The 19,587-nt window shown below is 47.6% G+C and overlaps 1 protein-coding gene across 1 annotated transcript in view; it reads left to right on the top strand.

The window, feature by feature from the left end:
* Positions 1-17,515, top strand: part of Dock1 (dedicator of cytokinesis 1) — a 514,332-nt gene extending 496,817 nt beyond the window's left edge. The window contains exons 48-52 of the mRNA XM_059265078.1: positions 986-1,131; positions 5,829-6,027; positions 10,332-10,485; positions 11,707-11,858; positions 16,313-17,515. Of these exons, the coding sequence (XP_059121061.1) occupies positions 986-1,131; positions 5,829-6,027; positions 10,332-10,485; positions 11,707-11,858; positions 16,313-16,408 (747 nt within the window). The 3' untranslated portion in view covers positions 16,409-17,515. The remainder of the gene's footprint in view (positions 1-985; positions 1,132-5,828; positions 6,028-10,331; positions 10,486-11,706; positions 11,859-16,312) is intronic.
* Positions 17,516-19,587: the final 2,072 nt, after the last annotated feature.

Below are 19,587 nucleotides of genomic sequence, written 5' to 3'. Positions count from 1 at the left end.
AGGCCCTGAAGAATATGTAACCAATACCTTGCTACCTCCAAGGGCTGGGACTACGATATAGATCAAGTGTCCTGTAGGTGATTGACTGTGTGACATGCCAGCATCCGGGGGTCCTGTGGGTGACTGGCTGTGTGACATGCCAGCATCTCGGGGTCCTGTAGGTGATTGGCTGTGTGACATGCTAGCATCCCAAGGTGGGGTGGGAAGGTTGAGGCAATACAAGGGGAGTGTAAGCCAGAAATGTGATTTCTGCCAGCCCAAGGAAATTGTTTGTGGAAATAGCTGTGGTCCAGATGTGCCAACATCTGACTCCAGGCTCAGGTACACTGGTGTCTCCTACCTAATTAGATACAGATATATGCTGTATCCCGTTGGCATTGGTTTTTGGTAATGTACAGCAAGTTGTCAGAGAGACTAGAAAATTCCACCTTGTGACTGTTTCCTTGGAATGTGTCATTGGTCCTCTTGCGGGAAGGGGAGATCTCACAGCCTAGCCCAGGCTTCTCTTCTGTCACCATCACTCACCAGAGAAGATCTACCTTGAGTGTGGGAAGGCACCCTCTGTAGTGAGGCCTTTGAGCCAATATAGCTCTGTGAGTGTGGACTTCCGGCTCAGGTGTTAATGCACAGTTGAACAAAGGTCATACAAGGATCTTACACATTCTTTAGTCAACACTCTAGATGCACTCCACATTAAACTTCCTGTTGAGTAATGCCATTGTAGGACAGGTTGAAGTGTCTTGGAGAAGAAAAGTATACTTAGAATAAAAAGGCCAAGAAGGCTCTTTCTGGTATTCTTTTCGGTTGAGTCAGGTCTCAGAAGATGTTGAAATTGTCTTCACTCTCAGCTCGGCTCAGAACAAGAAAGAAAACAGCTTATGAAGCGTGGGCCCACAGGGTCTGGATCCAACACTGCCGAGGTGGCCTCAGCACAGGAATCTGGCCACAGTGGCCTGGGTATTAACACATTCTCTTCCTCTCTCAGCCCTCAGGTCTGGATGACAGGAGAGGCAGCCGTCCACGGTCCATGGTGCGGTCCTTCACCATGCCATCATCCTCCCGGCCTCTGTCTGTGGCTTCCGTCTCTTCCCTCTCCTCTGACAGCACCCCTTCCCGGCCAGGCTCCGATGGGTGAGTGGGCTTAGCAGCTGGAAGCTCAAGCAGGGAAGGCTGGGCATGGGGTGTCATGGAGTGCCACCAGTGCCCTGGGGTTACTTAGCACCCCTGGACATGCTGTTTTGGAAACGGAGACTCTCCAAGACACCAATATGACAGTGGAGGCTTCTGTTACGGTGAAACATCTTACTCTGGGTAGCATTGCCAGGAAGGTGTCTGGCAAACCTCAGAATTCCAGCTCCTCCACTGTCCATGCCAACTCTCACAGCAAGGCTTATCTGACTGGCTAACTCGCTTTCTTTTACAAAGAAAGAAAGATTGTTTATTTCTATTTGTTCCTTTTTTTGAAAGATTTATTTTTATTTTATGTATAGGAGTGTCTGCCTACACAGGTGTATGTCCACCACATGCATGCCTGGTACCCACAGAGACCAGAAGAGGTCATCAGATCCTCTGGAACACAGACATGCACACACATACACAGTCCTCTGCAAGAACACTGCAGGCTCTTTCTTAACTGCTGGGCCATTTCTTTAGCCCTAGATTTACCACTTTTTAAAGAGAAATTCTTCTTAGTTAAATACTTCTAAGAAAAACATCCCTACTTTAAAAAGTCCCCCATTTTATTTGGCTACTCTGCAGAATAGAAATCATATTATCACACACACACACACACACACACACACACACACACACACACACACACACACTTTTTTATTTCAGTCAGTTGCACCATGAAAACCACCTTTAAGAGTGGGCGAGGTATCTTAGCAGGTAAGGGCATCTGCTGCCAAGCCTGACCTGAATGTGATCCCTGGGACCCATGTGTGCAAAGAGAGAGCTAATTCCAGCAAGTTGTCCTCTGACCACATGGATGCTGTGGTACACACACACACACACACACACATACACATACACACACACACACACACACACACACACACACACATACACACACATACACACACCAAATAAATACATGATAAAAAATTAAAGAAAAACACCTTTAAATATATGAGTATATTCATACATTCACACTATTGTACAAACACCCCCCAGAACTCCTTGATCTTACAAAACTAAACCTCACATTGTGAAACCACTCCTTGCACACACCCCTCACTCAGACCGCCCCCAGCAACAGCCACCCTTCTTTCTGCCACTGAGTTTATTAGCCAGTCCAGCACCCATAATGGAGGATGTAGGCTGCCTTAGTTCTGCAAGACCATCTCGGAGACCCCCTCATAGGAACTAAAAGCGGGCATGAACCTGCCAGTCTACGAGCTGAGTAACACTCATGATCCCTCAGTGTGGCTTGGACATTAGCTCAGACCGTTGCAAAGACTACTTGACGTTTGCGTTTTCTTGTTGTTTTTGAGTGCCAATCCATGTAAAAATGTCTTATTATGCAAAAAGAAAAAATATATCACATACAGTTTTCGTATCAGAAAAGAACTTCTGAACATTTAGTTTTGCTCAGTTTATCCTAGCCCTTTCAGTTGACAATACAGTCACTATCAAACCTGAAGGCTCCTGGCCTCTGTGGTGTGTAGTCACAGCCTTCCGGAAAGTATCAGGGACAGCTCAGTTCTAAGCATCCTTTCTTTCCAGCATTTGACATGCCCGATGGAGAACTGCAAAATCTACCCATGTTCTTTTCTTAACGGTAATTTTTATCAGTGTCTGATATTCAGGCCAAACCCATATGGAAATTCTCCACTTAGAGGTATTTAAATCATGTGTGCCTGTCACTTAGAGCAAGATAGCTAAGGAAATTTAATGCAGCTTCCCTTCAAGAGAATCCCCAGGCTAGTTAGGAAGAGGTTTTTATATTCCTGAGAACACAGGGGTTAGGTGGAAATTGATGGAGAGGTTTTAGATGGAGTGGTGTATTACAGTCAGCTCACCCAGGAGGCGTTTGTTCAACCTTTAACTGGAAAGTGTCTCTATTAGAGTCCAGAGTTGTGTTCACTCTTGGGTTGCCATGCTTTACTGTCTGACTAATGTGGACAAAGTGAGGCTTGATCTCAAATGGCATAGATTAGATGCAGAATAAAGTTCATCCTGGCTGCACTGGTGCCTCCTAAGGCAAAGAAATGTATAGCTACCTGTCTCTTTTGAGTTCCTTGAATACTCACCAGGACAGACCCTCCTCCTAGGGTCCAAAGGGGGCCACAAATCCTCCTTTTGCCTACTTAAATTGTCTCAAGTTCAGAAAAACCTGGAATAAAGTGATAAAAATTTTTATTGTTGCTTCTTAATATTTTAGACATAATATTTCATGCCTCATGAATGTTGATTTGTTGATATATAAATATAGAAGATAGACTATAGGTAGATAATAGATGATAGATAGATGGTAGAGAGAAGATAGATAGATAGATAGATAGATAGATAGATAGATAGATAGATAGATAGATAGATAAATAGACAGATAGATGAATGCTAGATAAGAATGCCTTCGTATTGGTTCCTTCTCTGTTGCTGTGATAAAATACCCTGACAAAAATTAACTTAGGGAAGTAGGGTTGTGTTGGCTCACAGTTCTAGAAAGATAGCAGCCATCATGGAAAGGAAGGTGACAACAGGAAGCCAAGGCATGACAGAGGCAGCAGGAGGCCGGTCACATTGCACTTAGGAAGGAGTGAGAGAGAACAGAAAGTGGGTCAAGGCCATAGACCATCAAAGCCTGACCCCAGTGGCATCCTTCCTCCACCAAGACTCCACCTCCTAAAGGTTCCATAACCTCTGCAAACAGCACCACCTACTGGCCACCAAGTGTTTAAATACATGAGCCTATGGGGGACTTTTTTCATCCAAGCCACAACAATCTTTCATGGCCAAAGTCAAGAGTTGATATGTATACCACCAATCATGTTTAATGCTTTCGTTTAGTTTTTATTTTGGGAATTTTTCGGGCATGCAGAGTGTGAACTGGATAGTATCTAGGGTGTCTCACCCCAGCAGTCAACCTTAACTTTATAAACTCCCTTCTCATCTTGTTTCCATCTGTATCTCACCCACTCCCAACTTCATCTTTATTCTGTAGCAAGCTTTAAGCTTTGTACCAATGTAATCCATTGATATTTTGATGTGACTTTCTAAATGATAAGTCCCCTTTAGAAAGCACACATCACATAAAATATTGACATGAATTCCTAATCACCATGACATTGGTATCATTTCTCATTTTATATGCATCATATTTTTATTTTATTACTTGTATCTTTGTGTGTGTGTGTGTATGTGTTTGTATGTGTGTGCTTACATGCATGAATACAACAAGTATGCACAGATGCACAGGCCATGGCATGCATGTAGCAGTCAGAGGACCATCTCACCTGTTGGTCCTTACCTTCCACCATGTTTGAGACAAGGTCTCTTCTTGTCATTTGTCACTGTGTGCACCAGGCTAGCTGCCCTTCACTTCTGGGTATTCTCCTGTGTCTGCTCCCATCTCGTTGTTGCTAGGATTACAGATGGGCAACACCACACCCATCTCCAGGGGGGTGCTGTGAATTTGAGCTCAGATCCTCACAGATGCTGAACAGCTTTGCACAGCACCATCTCCCTGGTCCTACCTCACTTTTTTTTTAATAGTTTGTCTGAAACTAGACTAAGTGAAGCCCTCACCATGCCCTTGGCTGAGATTATCTCCTTAAGTCTCTCTATCCACTTTTTAAAAACTGTCATTTTTCTTGTAATTTGTTGAAAAATCCCGATTGCTTACCTTTCCGCGTCTGCACTGAGTGGATTGTATTGACGTTTTGCCCCATGGTGTGGGTGCTGTCTGATGTGTGTTTGCCCTCCCTACTAACAACATATTGGGAGCTGACTCTAGAGGTCTGGTGTAATTCAGGTTTGATTTGGGGCCAGCTGACCTCATAGGCAGTTCTAGGTCCTTCCTTTCGGAGGCACATCAGAGGAGCTGATTTTCTCTCTCTTGGTGATGTTAGCGGCCATTGGTAATCAATGCTCAGATTCAACACTATCACAGTTTAAATAGCATGTACGCCTCATCTGTGAATCCCATCACACAGCTCTGTTAGATCAGGAAAGGCTACAGGTATGTAACAGGGATTTGGCACTCCATGGTCATTATCTCCAATAGATATCATGTGTGCATTCATGTATGTGTGTGTGTGTGTGTGTGTGTGTGTGTGTGTGTGTGTGTTTGGTGGGTGTGTATGTGTGTGGTGTGCGTGTGTGTTCATGCGTGCATCTTGTATGTGTGCTCGTGTGCAAGTGCATTATGTGTACATGGAGGCTGAAGGACCTGATCAAGTGTTGTTCCTCAGGATCTATCTACATTGTTTTTTGTTTTTTTTTTTTTAGACAGGGTCTGGTATTGGCCTGTAGCTCGCTAATTCAGCTAGACTGACTGGGGAGCAAACCCAGAAACAAGTTCACAACACCGCATTTGGGTTTTTCATGGGGGTTTTGAGGATCAAGCTCAGGTCTTTGTGCTTATAAGGAAAGCGTTTACCCAACTGACGCTCCAGACAGGTGCTTTTATAACGTCATCCCTGATGGGCCACAATGCATCTAAAGGCCCCTGCCGCCTCCCTCTCTCAATCATCCCTTTCCTTGTGGAAGTCTGTGGTTACCAGACAGCCTGGTGCGTGGTGCCTGACTTTCCATGTCTCTGCCGGCCGGGTAAAGAGCAGTAGCTGTCGTGTTAAGACATCGATTCAGATGCCTCTTTCTTCTAGGTTTGCTCTAGAGCCTCTGCTGCCAAAGAAGATGCACTCCAGGTCCCAGGACAAGCTGGACAGGGACGATCCAGATAAGGAGAAGAAGGACAAGAAGAAGGAGAAAAGGAACAGCAAACACCAAGAGATATTGGATAAGGAATTCAAGCCCGCTGACAGTTCCTTGCAGCAGTCGGAGGCTGTGATCCTTTCCGAAACGGTAATTTAACTGGGGATCTGAGGAGCGCTGCAGGGGTGCCTGGGACCCACCTGGGCTCTGCATCTAACCGAGGGGGCTGTCAGTTGGATTTTATTGAATTTTCAGAAAAAAAATAGCAGCTTAAAAGCCTGAGGTCTTCCCATCTCTGACCTCAAATAGCCCGACAGTCAGAGATGCAGAGCCGAGCTGTCTTTTCTCCCAGGATGCATGCTGTCTTGGCTTTCATCCTCTTTCAGAGGGGCTGGATGGGTCAGTTCCCTGAAGGGCCCTCACATGTCTAGGCTCCTTACAGCTCTATTGGACTTGGTGCCCTCCAATGACCTAGCACCTCAGAGAACAGAAGCATACTGCTTTCACAAATCATTGCCCACAGGTAGCGAATGGCCCCTCTGCCCCTTCCTGACTGGCATTCTGAAGCCATAGTCACTGCCTGACGGTTGTAATCTACTCAGTGTGGGGCTGGTGAGATGGCCCCATACTTGATGATCTCAGTTTGATCTCCAGAATCCATGTGATAGAAGAAAACTGACTCCCATAAGTTGCCCTGTGACTTCCATGCATGTCCCATGGCATGTGCAGACACATGGAAACATACATGCATGCATATATAAAGTAAGTAAAGTAAATGTAAGCATGCTCTCATCCCAAAATGAGTCTTGGACCTAGGCCTGCCAGAGGTGCACCCTAGTGTCTAGGGGCTAAGTGTAGAAATGAGAGAGTGTTTCAGAAAGAGAGAGAGAGAGACCCAGACATCATCAGTGTCCAGAATGACATAATCTCAGAGCCACCTCCCCTAGACATGGATGGTGTTTGACTGGCCAGAACATGTTTCCCTGGGAAGCAGCTCCATTTTGGTTGTGATTAAGGGCATTTCACCAAAATTCTGAACCAGTCACACTTCTTAACAAGTCATACGAAAACATGTCTGAGGGAACGTTCCCGCACCAACAACAGTCATCTGCGGCCTGCTTGACTCAAGGTGGAAGGCAGATGTAGGTGCCGGAGCTGTGGCATGGCTCAGGAAGGCCATTGGCTCTCTGGCTTGTGGACATGTGCTCTCACTGGAGCTGGGCCCTGGTGTCTCTGTGCAGACCTTGGTGGTCAAGGGCATCGGGCCCAGGAAGCGCTGGTCAGGCTGGCACTAAATGCTTGAGCACTGGGCCTCAGGCAGAACCTGAGAGGTTCTGGTGAACCACTCTGCATTTTCTGCTTACTCTTCCAGAAAGCTGTGCTTCCAGACACCCTCACAAGCCAAGATCTCCTCCCTGGTCCCACAGCGTCCTAACTGGTTGGCTCAGCTTCCTTCTATGAAACATTTACTCAGGGTCAGGCACTGTGTGGTCCTGCAGACGTTTTTGTTTAAGCTCTGTTTTAAGATATTCAAACTGGGCCTCGGGAAAGTAGAGCCAAGTGTCCGAAAGGACCACAGTTGAACTGTGTGAGAACAAATCCAAGGACACAGCTGATGCTGAGCCATCACAGTATGATTCCCGTCCTTCTCGATGATGAACCTGTTCCTGGGACAACACCTGCTGATGACAGGGCCAGGTGCAACACCATGTGGGCCTCTCAGGTCGCAGAAACCACACAAGGTCAGAGTACAGAACCTTGACTTTGCTATCAGTAGGCGCCTGCTGTTTAGAATGACCAGGGCTGCCGAAGCAGAGTCCTACCCACTGGTCAGGTATGGTGCACAGCACACCTATGCACATGGAGGCCTCCTCCAGGCTGCTGGGCACAGGTGTTTGTGTGGCCACTTGGGAAAGAGTCACGCTGGAAAGCAACTGCATGGTCCATGCTGACTCTAGCGCCCCCTATTGTTCCCAGAACGCTGCTGTTGCTATGGCTCCCCTTCAACACACCTACACACATGAACTGGTCTCCCTGACTTCAGCAACCTTTCCCCCCTCCCTCTGGGGCTGGGCTCAGCTTCCTTCTTGATTTGCATCATTAACAATACCTTGACCTTTAGCTGAGCCTCTCCAAGCTGGGCCTCCAGGCTCCCATTTGCATTTCCCCAGGAAATCCTCCTGAAGCTTTGTGTTAGGAGCAGGGAGAGTGAGAGAAACTCCTGACAGCTGGATCTCTCACCAGCCCATATGCACATCTTCCTGAGAGAGACAGGAATGTAGGCAGTCCTGACCTCACCCAGCAAGGCTGTGGGGACTCTCCATTTCCACAGAGAAGGGCCAGTACTTGGGCATGGCACTCACACCATCTGCCCGGAATGGTTCTGAGGTGTAAACTGAGGCTGTGTGCTCCTCATTCATCAGAGGGCCTCTTCCCTGCCCAGGACCTCACCCCTACTTCTGGTTTCAGTAGCTCCAGTCTCAGCTGGCTTTGTGGGTCACTCGTAAGGTGGATACAAAGACCTTCTGGCTCTTGCCATTCCCTCCCCCGCAAAACCAACTCATGCCCCAGGATTAAGCTGAAACACCAAGGCCAAGCCCTCTGGGAGACAGCTTCCTCTCCTGCTTTTTCGTCAGGTTAATAGCGTTTCTGAATAATCCTACCTCAGAATGTTTTGTAATTGCTGGTGTTCCCTGATGTGTAAGAAATATATAAATTAAATTTACTGATGGTACAAACAGGGGAAAGGGCTCGGGTGGGGGAAAGTCAAGTACACCCAAAGCCCAAGGCCAGCAGGAAGGGGAGAGAAAAGAAATTCCTGCCTGATAATAACACAGCTCAAAGAAACTGAACCAGGGGCAAAGGAGATGCCTGCCTTCCTGCCCAAGGCCTCTAGACTCCTGGTCCATTCTTTTAGGTTTTTGTTTTGTAGTTGTTGTTTTGGAGGTTTGGGTTTGGGTTTGGGTTTTGGGGTTTCTCTGTGTAGCCCTGATTGTCCTGGAGCTCGAACTCACTCTGTAGACCAGGTTGGCCTCAAACTCACAGAGATCCACCTGCCTCTGCCTCTGCCTCCTGGGTGCTGGGACTGAAAGTGTGGCTCCCCCCACGCCAGGCTTTCCATTCCATTCCTGATCCTTTGGGGGCATCCCTGGGTGCTGGCTGTCATGGGGTCCACAAGTGGCTCTCAGCTACACTCTTCCACTTTCACATTGTCTTTAAGTAGCCTGTAAAGGGCGGGGGCCATAGCTTGGTGGGTAGAGTGCTTGCCTAGCATGCATGAGGCCCTGAGTTCAATCCCCGATAACTTGTAAACCCCCACATGGTGTAACTCCATGCAACCAGAAGGTGGAGACAGTCGGGATCAGAAGTTCAAGGTCATCCTTGGGTACATAGCAAGTTCCAGGCCAGCCCACTCCCAAAGGCTGGGCGGAGGTTTCATATGAAGTTCTGTGTTAGTGGGGACAGGTTGCCATAACAAAGTGCTATACTGTCTGTGAGCAACTCAGACAACAGAAAGTTGTTCTCTACTGTTATGCCTGCATCTTGAGTCCCTCCCCCGCCACATACACACACACCAACAAGACCACCAAGAAGCCGACTTCCTATGCAAAGACAAAGGGTTTCTTTATTCAAACTAAGCCTGGGCAGTGTCTTCATCTGACACTCCCTTACAGCTAGTGAAGGAGGAAGCCCTGAGCACTTATTACAAGGGGGTTATATAGGAAAAAGTTTACGAGCAGTGGATTACATATCTTAGTGTCTTAGGATTGGACGAGGGAGCTAGGGGTGAGGTAGTTCTTTGAAGTTATTGGCTGAACTATAAGTGTGAAATTACTAATGGCTGACAGGATGCAGAGCATCTATAGAGACATAAATTTTTACTCCCTATATCCTGTTTCACTGGGTCCAGGATATAGATACATTCAGATTTATTGTCCCAGTTCAGTCACTGGTCAGCTCTGAGTTCACCTACTGGTCAGCTCTGGGTTCACTTGCAGGTCAGCTGATACCTTGAGCTGGGGGCCGACTCTCAGGAGGGCTACTGATTTTTCCCATTCACTACTAGTTCTAGAAGCTCCAAGTCTGAGATCAAGGTGTGGATGGGGTTGCCTGCTGCCACAGCAGTGAGAGATTTTGTTCCACGCTGCCCCTGGCTTCTGGGTTGGCTGGCCATCTTTGGTGTCCTTTGACTTGTAACAGCATACCCCACCTCTGCTTTTGTCTTCCATGGTGTTCTGCCCGTTTGCATGCTGTCCAAACCTCCTTTGCTCATAAGGTTCTGTTGGATTACGGGGCATGCTGACGTCATCTTAACTGAGTCCTTTCCTTTGCAAAACCCCGACATCTGGATAGGCTTGCGAGATACTGGGGTTGGGGCTTCAGCACAGGAATTTGGAGAAGATATAATCAGCCTCTCTAGACCTTAACTTCGTGTTTTCTGTCCCTCCACATAGATAAGTCCCCTGCGGCCCCAAAGACCCAAGAGCCAGGTCATCAATGTCATTGGAAGTGAACGGCGCTTCTCTGTGTCTCCAACGTCACCATCCTCGCAGCAGACACCCCCTCCCGTCACACCCAGAGCCAAGCTCAGTTTCAGCATTCAGCCCAGTAAGTGGAACTTAAGATGTTTTTCCTTAAGGTCCCCCCTGACCATGGTGCTTTGTTCAGGGCCCTTTCCCCAGCAGCAGACTGAAAGTTAGGTGAGAACCTGCCACCTGGGGGCGTCTCTCTGTTTGTGGTGGGAAATGTAGACTTCAGCAACTCAGGCAGAAACCCACCCTCCCACCCTTATGCCAGAGCTCAGCAAACAAAGAGCATAGGACCCAACCCAGGACCAGAGCCCCTGCCTCAAAAAGGAGTCTTGAGAGCCACAGGGTGCCAGTGTGTTCTGGGGCCTTGAGGCTCTGTGTCTAGTGGGATGTACAGTGAAAGAATTATTGCTTAATGCATAGAAATTTCTACTCGGGATGACAGATGACCACAGAGCACTGTCAGCCTGTCACCACCAAGGGTTGTACGGTAAAGAAAGGATACATGACAAGTGTTATGTCACATCCACTTTACTGCAATGACGCAGGCGCCTAAGTACCACTCCCGAGGACCACTGCTCTTCCAGCTCTATTCCAGGGCTTCCACATTCACTTTTCAACTACCCTGCCCTTTCCCTGTTATCAGATAGCCACTTAAGAAAACTCCAGAAACACCCACCAGTAAATGTGTCCAATTTTCTCTTTGGTTTAAAAATAAAGCATCTTTTCCAAGAGTCTCAACATAGGCTGATGAAATTAGATTACCCTCGTGATCCTCCCTCCGTTTATAAATGGCCACTCTTGTCCACGTTAACCGCCCATTGCACCTCCCTTGGCTCTGCAGAGCATCCCCTGGCCCCTTTCTGTCTACAGTCATGGGATTGCCCTGGTGAATGAGCTCTGTGTGGTAGTGGCTGGCTGTGTGCCCCAGCACTGGACTTTACCCACTGAGCTCTCCCAGTAGCAACTGCAACAGGCTGATCACAAAGCCTGTCAGGCTTCCCAAGTGGCACTCTGTCCACAGCCCTTGTCACACCAACTATGTGGCTGCCACCAAAGAGAAGGAGCCTCATGGACACAGTGAATTGATATGTGGCTTCAAGTACTGCTACTCTCAAATCTACTTTTCTAGAACATTCCACCAGGAGGAAATTCCACTTGGTATTCTCTACTCCTCTTTGCCTTCTTCGCTGCTCTTTTGGCAAGTGTTTCTGTGGAGAACGGGGAAGCAGGGGAGCCCAAGAGCCTTCAGGCCCGGGAGACTTTTTGGCTCCGTTGTAACCGTTTCTCCACGTTCCAGGTCTGGAGTTGAATGGCATGACGGGGATGGATGTGGCCGACGTCCCACCTCCTCTGCCCCTCAAAGGCAACATGGCAGATTATGGGAATCTGATGGAAAACCAGGATTTGATGGGCTCCCCCACATCTCCGCCTCCTCCACCCCCACAGCGGGTAAGTGGGATCTGAACCTTGGGTCTTTAGTTACTGCCCCCAACCTTCCAAATCTTAGTGGGTTTACCTTGGACCTTGAGTAAAAAAAAAAAAAAAAAAACCAGGATGGACCTGGATTTTGATTTTGAGGGAAGAGCTGAGGAGTAAGGGCTGGGATGTGCACCATCTGTGACTCTTCTAGCTGCAGGCAGCCCTGCCTCCCACACAGTGCTGCAGCTGTCCCCATTGCTGCCCCCTCCAAAGTCATTCTGATGGAAATGCCAATCTTTGAGCTGTTAATACTGCCAGCAGCCTTGATGTCAAGAGGTCTGTCTGACTACACTAAAATAACAGTGTTGTCCCATAGGGGAGGCCTCCTCTGTTCCTGCCACCTTGGCCCTGTAGTTCCTCTGGGCCATGTTACCGTCACACAGACAGGTCCCTGGTGACCACAGACACGTGCTGCCGGGACAGTCCACAGAAGGGGTCCACTTTGGTGCAGAGACTGCATGCCCCACCTCACTGTTTCATCAGCTCTCAAGTGCCCCCCAAATTTAAATTTTGGGCCTGGCTTCTTCTAGCAGTATTCATGAGCAGCCAGCCTGAACCCCTCCCTCTCCAGCACTGGTCCCCAGGCCGGTCGCCACCAGACACTGTTTTTAAAGTCATTAATCCTGTCTAATGTGCTCCCTGGTGAGCCACCTCAGGCCTGCTTGCTAAGGCAAACAGTAGAGAAAAGTCCTAACCACCAGCCACACTGAAGTGGGTCCTCACAGAGGCTGTCATGCATTACTCAGGTCCTGTGGCCCTGGCCATCCACTTGTTTAGAGCTCAAAACGTGAGTAGACAAGGTTAGATCAGGGAGGAGACACATTTATGATTTACCAAGTCATGACAGAAATGTCCACTCCAAAGTCCCCACTCCCAGGCCACGTTATTCATGGCCTTATAAAGTTAAATCAACTCGGGGTGAAGAGTAAAACACCCCAGTCCATATTTATACAACTGGTCATACTTTTTGTTGTTCAGCCTCCTTAACGTAATGATATGGCCACCAGAGCCCTCGAGAGCCCCTGATGATATGAAATTGATGTGAAATTGACTGGTGGTTACTACAAGGCACAGAGATTTTTTTTTTTCTTCAGTCATAGTAAAAATAAAGTCTTACGTGCCTTTTCTTTCTCTTTCTTGGGGAAGACCTTTTGCTGGGTGTTCTGCAAACTTTTCTTTCCTCGTAGAAGCAGTAAGGGAGGGCTGGGGTGATGGCCCGGTAGGTAAAATGCTTACCATGCAAGTAAGAGGACCTGAGTTCGATCCACCAGAACCCATGTGAAAGTACCAGGCCTGCTGGCAGGCACCTGTCATCCTAGCGCTGGGGAGACAGGAAGGGCCCTGAAGCTCACTGGCCAGCCATGCCAGCCAAAGGGGTGAGCTCCAGGTTCAGTGGAAGATCTCATCTCAAATAAATAAGGTGGAGAGCGACTTAGGAAGATGCCTGATGTTGACCTCTGGCTGCCCCATGCGTGTTTGCACACACACGTTTGTAATAGCATGTGTTTGAATGCATGCAGACAGGCATGTGCACATACAAAAGGAAAGTCGTGAGGGAGGAAAGTGTTTGTTAACTGTGCATTTGATTTTGTTCCTGTGAGGAAACTAAACACGCCATCGGACTTTTTCTCTGACCTGCAAGAGACAGGTGGCTTTTCCAAAGCCGAAGTGTCATTTCTGTAGGAACAGGGTCTCCCTAGAGATACCAGCTGGGGAGCTGACCCTGGAGAATGGGGTATTCTGTAAGGCTAGAGGGCTCAGGCAGCTACTAAAATATAAACTTGATCTCTCCAGCACAAAAGGAGACCCGAGGAGCCTCAGGGAGGGGAACCTCTACTTCCTTAGGGTGTTATATCCTATTTAATTGATTATATCCTTGTTTTATTAGAAAAGCAAAAATAACCCCTCCCCGGGTCTTCCTAAAATCGGAAACCTCTGAACATTGGAAGTGCAAACAAGTCCATTGCTGTCACACATCCACAGAGGGGTGACAGACCTATCATCCTAAGTTGTCAGTGCCTCTTGTGATTAAGTGAAGGACCGGCATGCCCTAGCTGCGGTTCCATTTACAAAGCGGGTGCAAATTCGATTAGATTAATTACCCAACTCTCTTTGCGATTTGTTTCTGGTTTAATTTGCAGCCTGAGCTCAAGTTTGGGTGACAGGCCGGTGGTTAGTGTGTCATAATTAGTTAAGGCATCTTCTCAGGTGCCTCCCTCTGCACGGGCCTTGAGAGCCGTTTTTGGATAATGATCGCTCATCTGCTGTGGGAGGTGATCGATAGCCTCCCGTCACTCCCATCGATCGGCCCCAGGCTTGTAGGTGACTCTATCTCTAGCTGTTGCCATTTTAAGCTGTCATTCATTTCAGAATGGTTCGTATGACCAGTCATGTGAGCTATAATTTTGCTTAATGGTGATAAACCCAGCATTCTCCTGCTTGGTATTAAAGGCACTTCTGGCATCTAACACTGTATTTTCCTCAGACCATGTTGGTCCTGACAGCAGTTACTCTCTGTTGGATACCACTGTAGCTTTCACCTATAAACATACAGTGAATGTTCTCAGGCCATCAAATCAGTGTATTTTTTCACAGTTCACACCAACCTTAAAAAGACTTACAAATATACTCTTTACTTTCCTTTGGGGTGTATGTGGTGTGTGTGTGTGTGTGTGTGTGTGTGTGTGTGTGTGTGTGTGTGTGTTATGTGTTTGTGTGTGTGTGTATATAGGTGCATATGGACATGTGCACATCTATATGTGGAAGCCATACTTAATTGCTCTCCATTTTATTTTTTGAGACATCTCTCCCACTAAACCTGAGTCTTGCTGATTGGGCTAGACTGGATGGCCAGCAAAGCCCGCAAATCCTCCTGCCTCTCAGGCAGGGCTTATAGGCCTGTGCTACGGTGCCTGGTTTTTTACATGGGTTCCAGGGATCTGCACTCAGGTCCCTATGATTGCATGGCAAGCACAGCATGACTGAGCTAGCTCCCAAGGCCCCCACTCCCCTCTGTAAAGGAGCTATAGGTGATCTCCTTCCCTCTGTATTCAGCACTGGAATGATGGTGTGTTTACCTGTCTGTGAATCAGGATCAGGCTTGGGCAGTGAGTAAGAGACTCCTGTGTCATGATTCTGCCCTTGAGAACTTCTTTCACATTCAGCCACACTCCAGCCTCTGCTGAGAGACCGGGACACTTGCCCTTAGATTACATGGTGGCTCTTGAACATTTCTTCAGATTTCTGCCTGCAGTGGGCTCCCACCTCCCCCCGTCTGCCAGTTTCTTTATCTGCTCACTCACTGTGCCCCTGGGTGATAGAGGCACATCTCCCAGGCATCTTTTGTCAGTGTCTGTGATGGTCATAGGGTCCCGAGAGCAGCAGGGCAGTGGCCACCTGAGTCACTCACAGCCAGCAGGTGGTGCTTGGGTTTTCTGCCGGCTTTGCAGCTAGCTGTGTGTTCATTTTCTTCTTTGGAAGATATATTCCATTTAATACTTTTCTAATCTCCATGATGTGTGCTAAGAAGCAGAGGAAGAGAAGAGTTGTTTAGCTCACAGTTTTAGGGCTCACAGTCGATTATAGAGGGGAAGGGATTGTGACAGCCAGCCCTGAAGTGACTGGAGCTTGTGGAAAATGCTTGCTCATATCCCAGCTGAACAGGGAGCAGATAAAGGACAGGATGGAGAACCTGGAGATACACTCCAAGGCCTCCCCTGCCACCAGCAACCTCCTTCCTCCAGCAAGGCTCTGTCTCCCAAGGATTGACACAATCCTCCCCCCTAATACACAAACACGCACAACGGTGCCACTGGCTTGGGTCAAGAGCCTGCAAGGGAGGGGACATTGACAGTGAAACCGTACCAGGAACCCTAGGTACTTGGTTCATGGACCAATCCAACCAGCCCCTTGCTTTTGTTCATAAGTTTCCTTCACCCACAGCTATGACCACAGCATCTGCTGGTCCAGGTTTTGGCTGCTTTCCAGTCTGAGTGAGAGCAAGCATGACCCACAAATCATAGAACGTTACTTTCCAGGGAAAGCTTGCTAACCTGGCTGTCAGTTCAGAAGGCAAAGGAGGGTCCCTCATCACACCCTGGAGAGCCTTTTCTCTGGACACAGATCTGTTGCTAGGTCAATGACACCTGAATTTAAAACTGCAAATGCTCACACACCATGTATACAGACTTAGATGTCAGAAAACTCCATGGCTGCAGGGCGGCCAGGGTGCTGACAGGCTGGCTCCAAGCCAGGCAGAGTGGAGCCAGATCACAAGGGGGCATCAGTTCCCATCGTAAGTATTCAGACTGACTTCCCACTGCTATGTCAAGGAAGACCCCAGAAAAACAAACAAACAAACAAAAACAGGTGCTTCTCCGAGGACACCAGTAACATGACCGCTTCTTCATACTCCTGTTTCCTAGCAACAGCCACCTCCACTGCCCAGCAAAACGCCACCTCCTCCCCCTCCGAAGACAACCCGCAAGCAGACCTCAGTGGACTCCGGGATTGTGCAGTGAATGCCCTGGGATGAGGAAGCCATCCTCCTTCCTCCCTTTTACATCTACTGTGCCTGACGATTACCTCCTCCAGGACCTGGGATGCCTCACCTTAGTGTGATGGCTTTTCCTAGAAAGGAGCCCTTCCTAGCCACGGGACCAGAAGCCCTAAGTTATCTCAGAGCACAGTGGGAATGGGGCCAAGTCATACATACTCTGGATTTTTTTTTTTTAAGTTGGGGCCTCTGAACATGTCAGTCAGCCTTTCAGATGGCCTCAGTCTTGCCCTGACATCCTTTCCTTCGTGCCAAATGACTTACATTCATTTGCAGAGAGCTTGGCTGATGTGAGTTAGCCAAGTGGGAGGGAGGAGGAGGCCAACCCTCCTCCCTCCCACCGGTCCCCACCCGTGAGAAGCTATGCAGTAAACTTTTATAAGGATCCTCACGCTGCCTCCGAAGCCCAGACCCTAGCTCACCCCCAAGGGATGACTGCTCATCCCCATCCTTGCTGCATCTGCGGTGTGACTTGTGTGGTTGAGTGTCACTTCAGCTGACATCAAGCAACTAAGTGTACCCCTTCAGAGAAGATCTTGATTTCCCTTGGCATAATTTAAAGTAGGGATCTCTCTCGGTTACTAAAGAGATACTAATATATGGAGTAGAGACACCATTAAGAGTACTGAATCAAATGGAAAATAAATACGGGCATAGGAAGGTAAATTTTCATTCTTTTTAAATACGACCCTGTCTACCCCCAGAGGTGGTTTGAATTCGGTGGCTTCTCTGTGTTCTCAGTGTGTACAGACGTTTGTATATACGGTGGTTCTAGAGCTCCTGGGAGTGTCTGTGACCCTTGTTTACTCCAGTGGGCCTCTGAAAATGAGCTCCAATGTGTCTTCTTCATGTTTAACTGCTGGAAATATTTGTTTTTTAAATCCCACACATTAAATTGTTTTCCAGATCCCCAAGGTCCCAAAAATTTTGGTGGACAATGACTTAAAAAAAAAAACAAAAAAACAAAACAAAAAACTAACTTTGTGTAACCTAATATTTTATTTGATCATCTATATTTTTTTATTCACTATGATCATGATACTGTTTGTTCTAGGTGAGTTCAAAGTTAATCACTGACAAATAAAAAATAAATGTTATTTAAAAAGGACTCCTAGTATCTGGTCTCTTTTATCACTTAACATAAAATATAGAAACTACTTTCTTAATGGAAAAACACACTTGCATGTGTACCCACCCATCTTTCATAATTGTGTGTGTGTGTGTGTGTGTGTGTGTGTGTGTGTGTGTGTGTACATGGGTGCACATGCCTGTGCATGAATGTAGGGTCAGAAGTAAACCCCATGTGTCTTATTCAGTTGTTCTTTACCTTGTTATCTGAGGCAGGTCTCTCATGAACCTCAAGCCTAGAATGAGGTCAACTCCTGTGAGAAGCTAAGCAGTAACCTCATAGGGATTAAATGGACTGGATGGCCGGCAAGCCTCAGGGATCTCCTTGTCTCGGATTCCCCAGAGCTGGGACTCTAAGCACATCTCACTGGCCCCCAGCTTTTTGTATACGGACCCTAGGGCTCGAGCTCAGGCCCCTCATGTTTGTGTGGCCAACACTTTCCCAACTGAGCCGTCGCCTCAGCTCTTAAACATAATCGTTGTTTAATTTTGAAAATTTTTTTCTTTATTTTTAAGAATCTCATGCATACATACAGTGAAATAACCATAACTACCCCTCATTTCCCACCTCCAACCTCCCATACATATCCTCCCAACATACCCTAGCTCAACTTAATGTCTTTTTTTTCTTTCTTTCTGTTTTTTTTGTTTGTTTGTTTGTTTGTTTTTGTTTTTCGAGACAGGGTTTCGCTGTGTAGCTTTGCGCCTTTCCTGGAACTCACTTGGTAGCCCAGGCTGGCCTCGAACTCACAGAGATCCACCTGGCTCTGCCTCCCGAGTGCTGGGATTAAAGGCGTGCGCCACCACCGCCCAGCTTTTTATTTTAATAGCACACTAAGTCTACTGGTATGTGCATGAGTGTGAGGCCATTCATAGGAGCATGGGAAATCTAGCAGTGGCCACAGCCTCAAAAAAAAAAAAAAAAATATTCCCTCCACCCAATAGCTTCTCATTAAGAGGTGGGGCCTAGAGATCACCTATTTATCCATGCCAGGATTTTAACTGGCTTGAACTTGAGCAGGTAACCACAGCTGCTGTGTGCTCATGGCCTCATTAGCTGTGTCAGGTCCTGAAGACAGCCTTTCACAGCACCACCCCCACTTCCTCCTGCTCTGACATTCTTTCTGCCTCCTCTTCTGTGATACTCCCTGAGCCTTCCTTTGGAGGGTGGGAAGCCAACATAAATATCCCACTTAGGGCTGAGCACGGCATCGTTTATTCGTAGCCCTTTGATCAGTTATGTGTCTCTGAATTGGCTGCTGCCCACTGCAAAAAGAAGCTTCTCGGACCAAGGTGGAGAGCAGCCCAGGTCTATGGGTATAATAAGCATAAATAGTTCTTGATCTAAAGCTCATGGCTGGGGAGGTCATTGGCCCAAGCATAGAACCTACTATTGTTATTGCTAAATGGCCATGTTGTCAAAGTGCCTTCTAAATATGTACGCTTATAATTTTGAATCAGCCCCATTTCATTGCCTCTGGTTTGGAACCCAGGTAGAAAATGCCCATCCATGAACATGTCTTCACAGTTTACATCAAAATGCCCATCCAGGAGTGTGTCCATGTCCTCACTGTCTATACCAGAGCTGCACACTCCCATACTTCACCCCCGCTGGACCTGTGGGCTCCCACCTGCTCTTCAATGGGGCCTTCTCTCTGGCTGGGGGTGACCAGTGCCTCTTTCTCTCCTGCCTCTGTTGCTGATAATTTGAAAGAGGACTTTGTCATGAGGTGTGTGATTGGGCTTGAGAGCCTTCTCTGGGACCTACCACCCTAGATGTTAGATGGCAGTGGGTCCTTCATGAAGTGTGAAGGCTCTCATCTCCCTCCTTTGAAAACATGTTCAGTCCATAATAAAGTGCTTATGTGTCTGCCCTCACCAGTCTGGAGGAGGCCTCTGCAGAAGCTTCAATGCCCTGGGGCATGTTTCCCATGTGTAATAGCTGTCCAGTTACAACTTACAACAACTTCTAAGTATAATATAACTGTTTGGGTGACTGGAGAGATACCTCAGATG

The sequence above is a fragment of the Peromyscus eremicus genome, chromosome 1 (genome assembly GCF_949786415.1).
Source record: "Peromyscus eremicus chromosome 1, PerEre_H2_v1, whole genome shotgun sequence".
Lineage (NCBI taxonomy): Eukaryota > Metazoa > Chordata > Mammalia > Rodentia > Cricetidae > Peromyscus > Peromyscus eremicus.
This window is presented reverse-complemented; position numbering and strand designations above follow the sequence as displayed.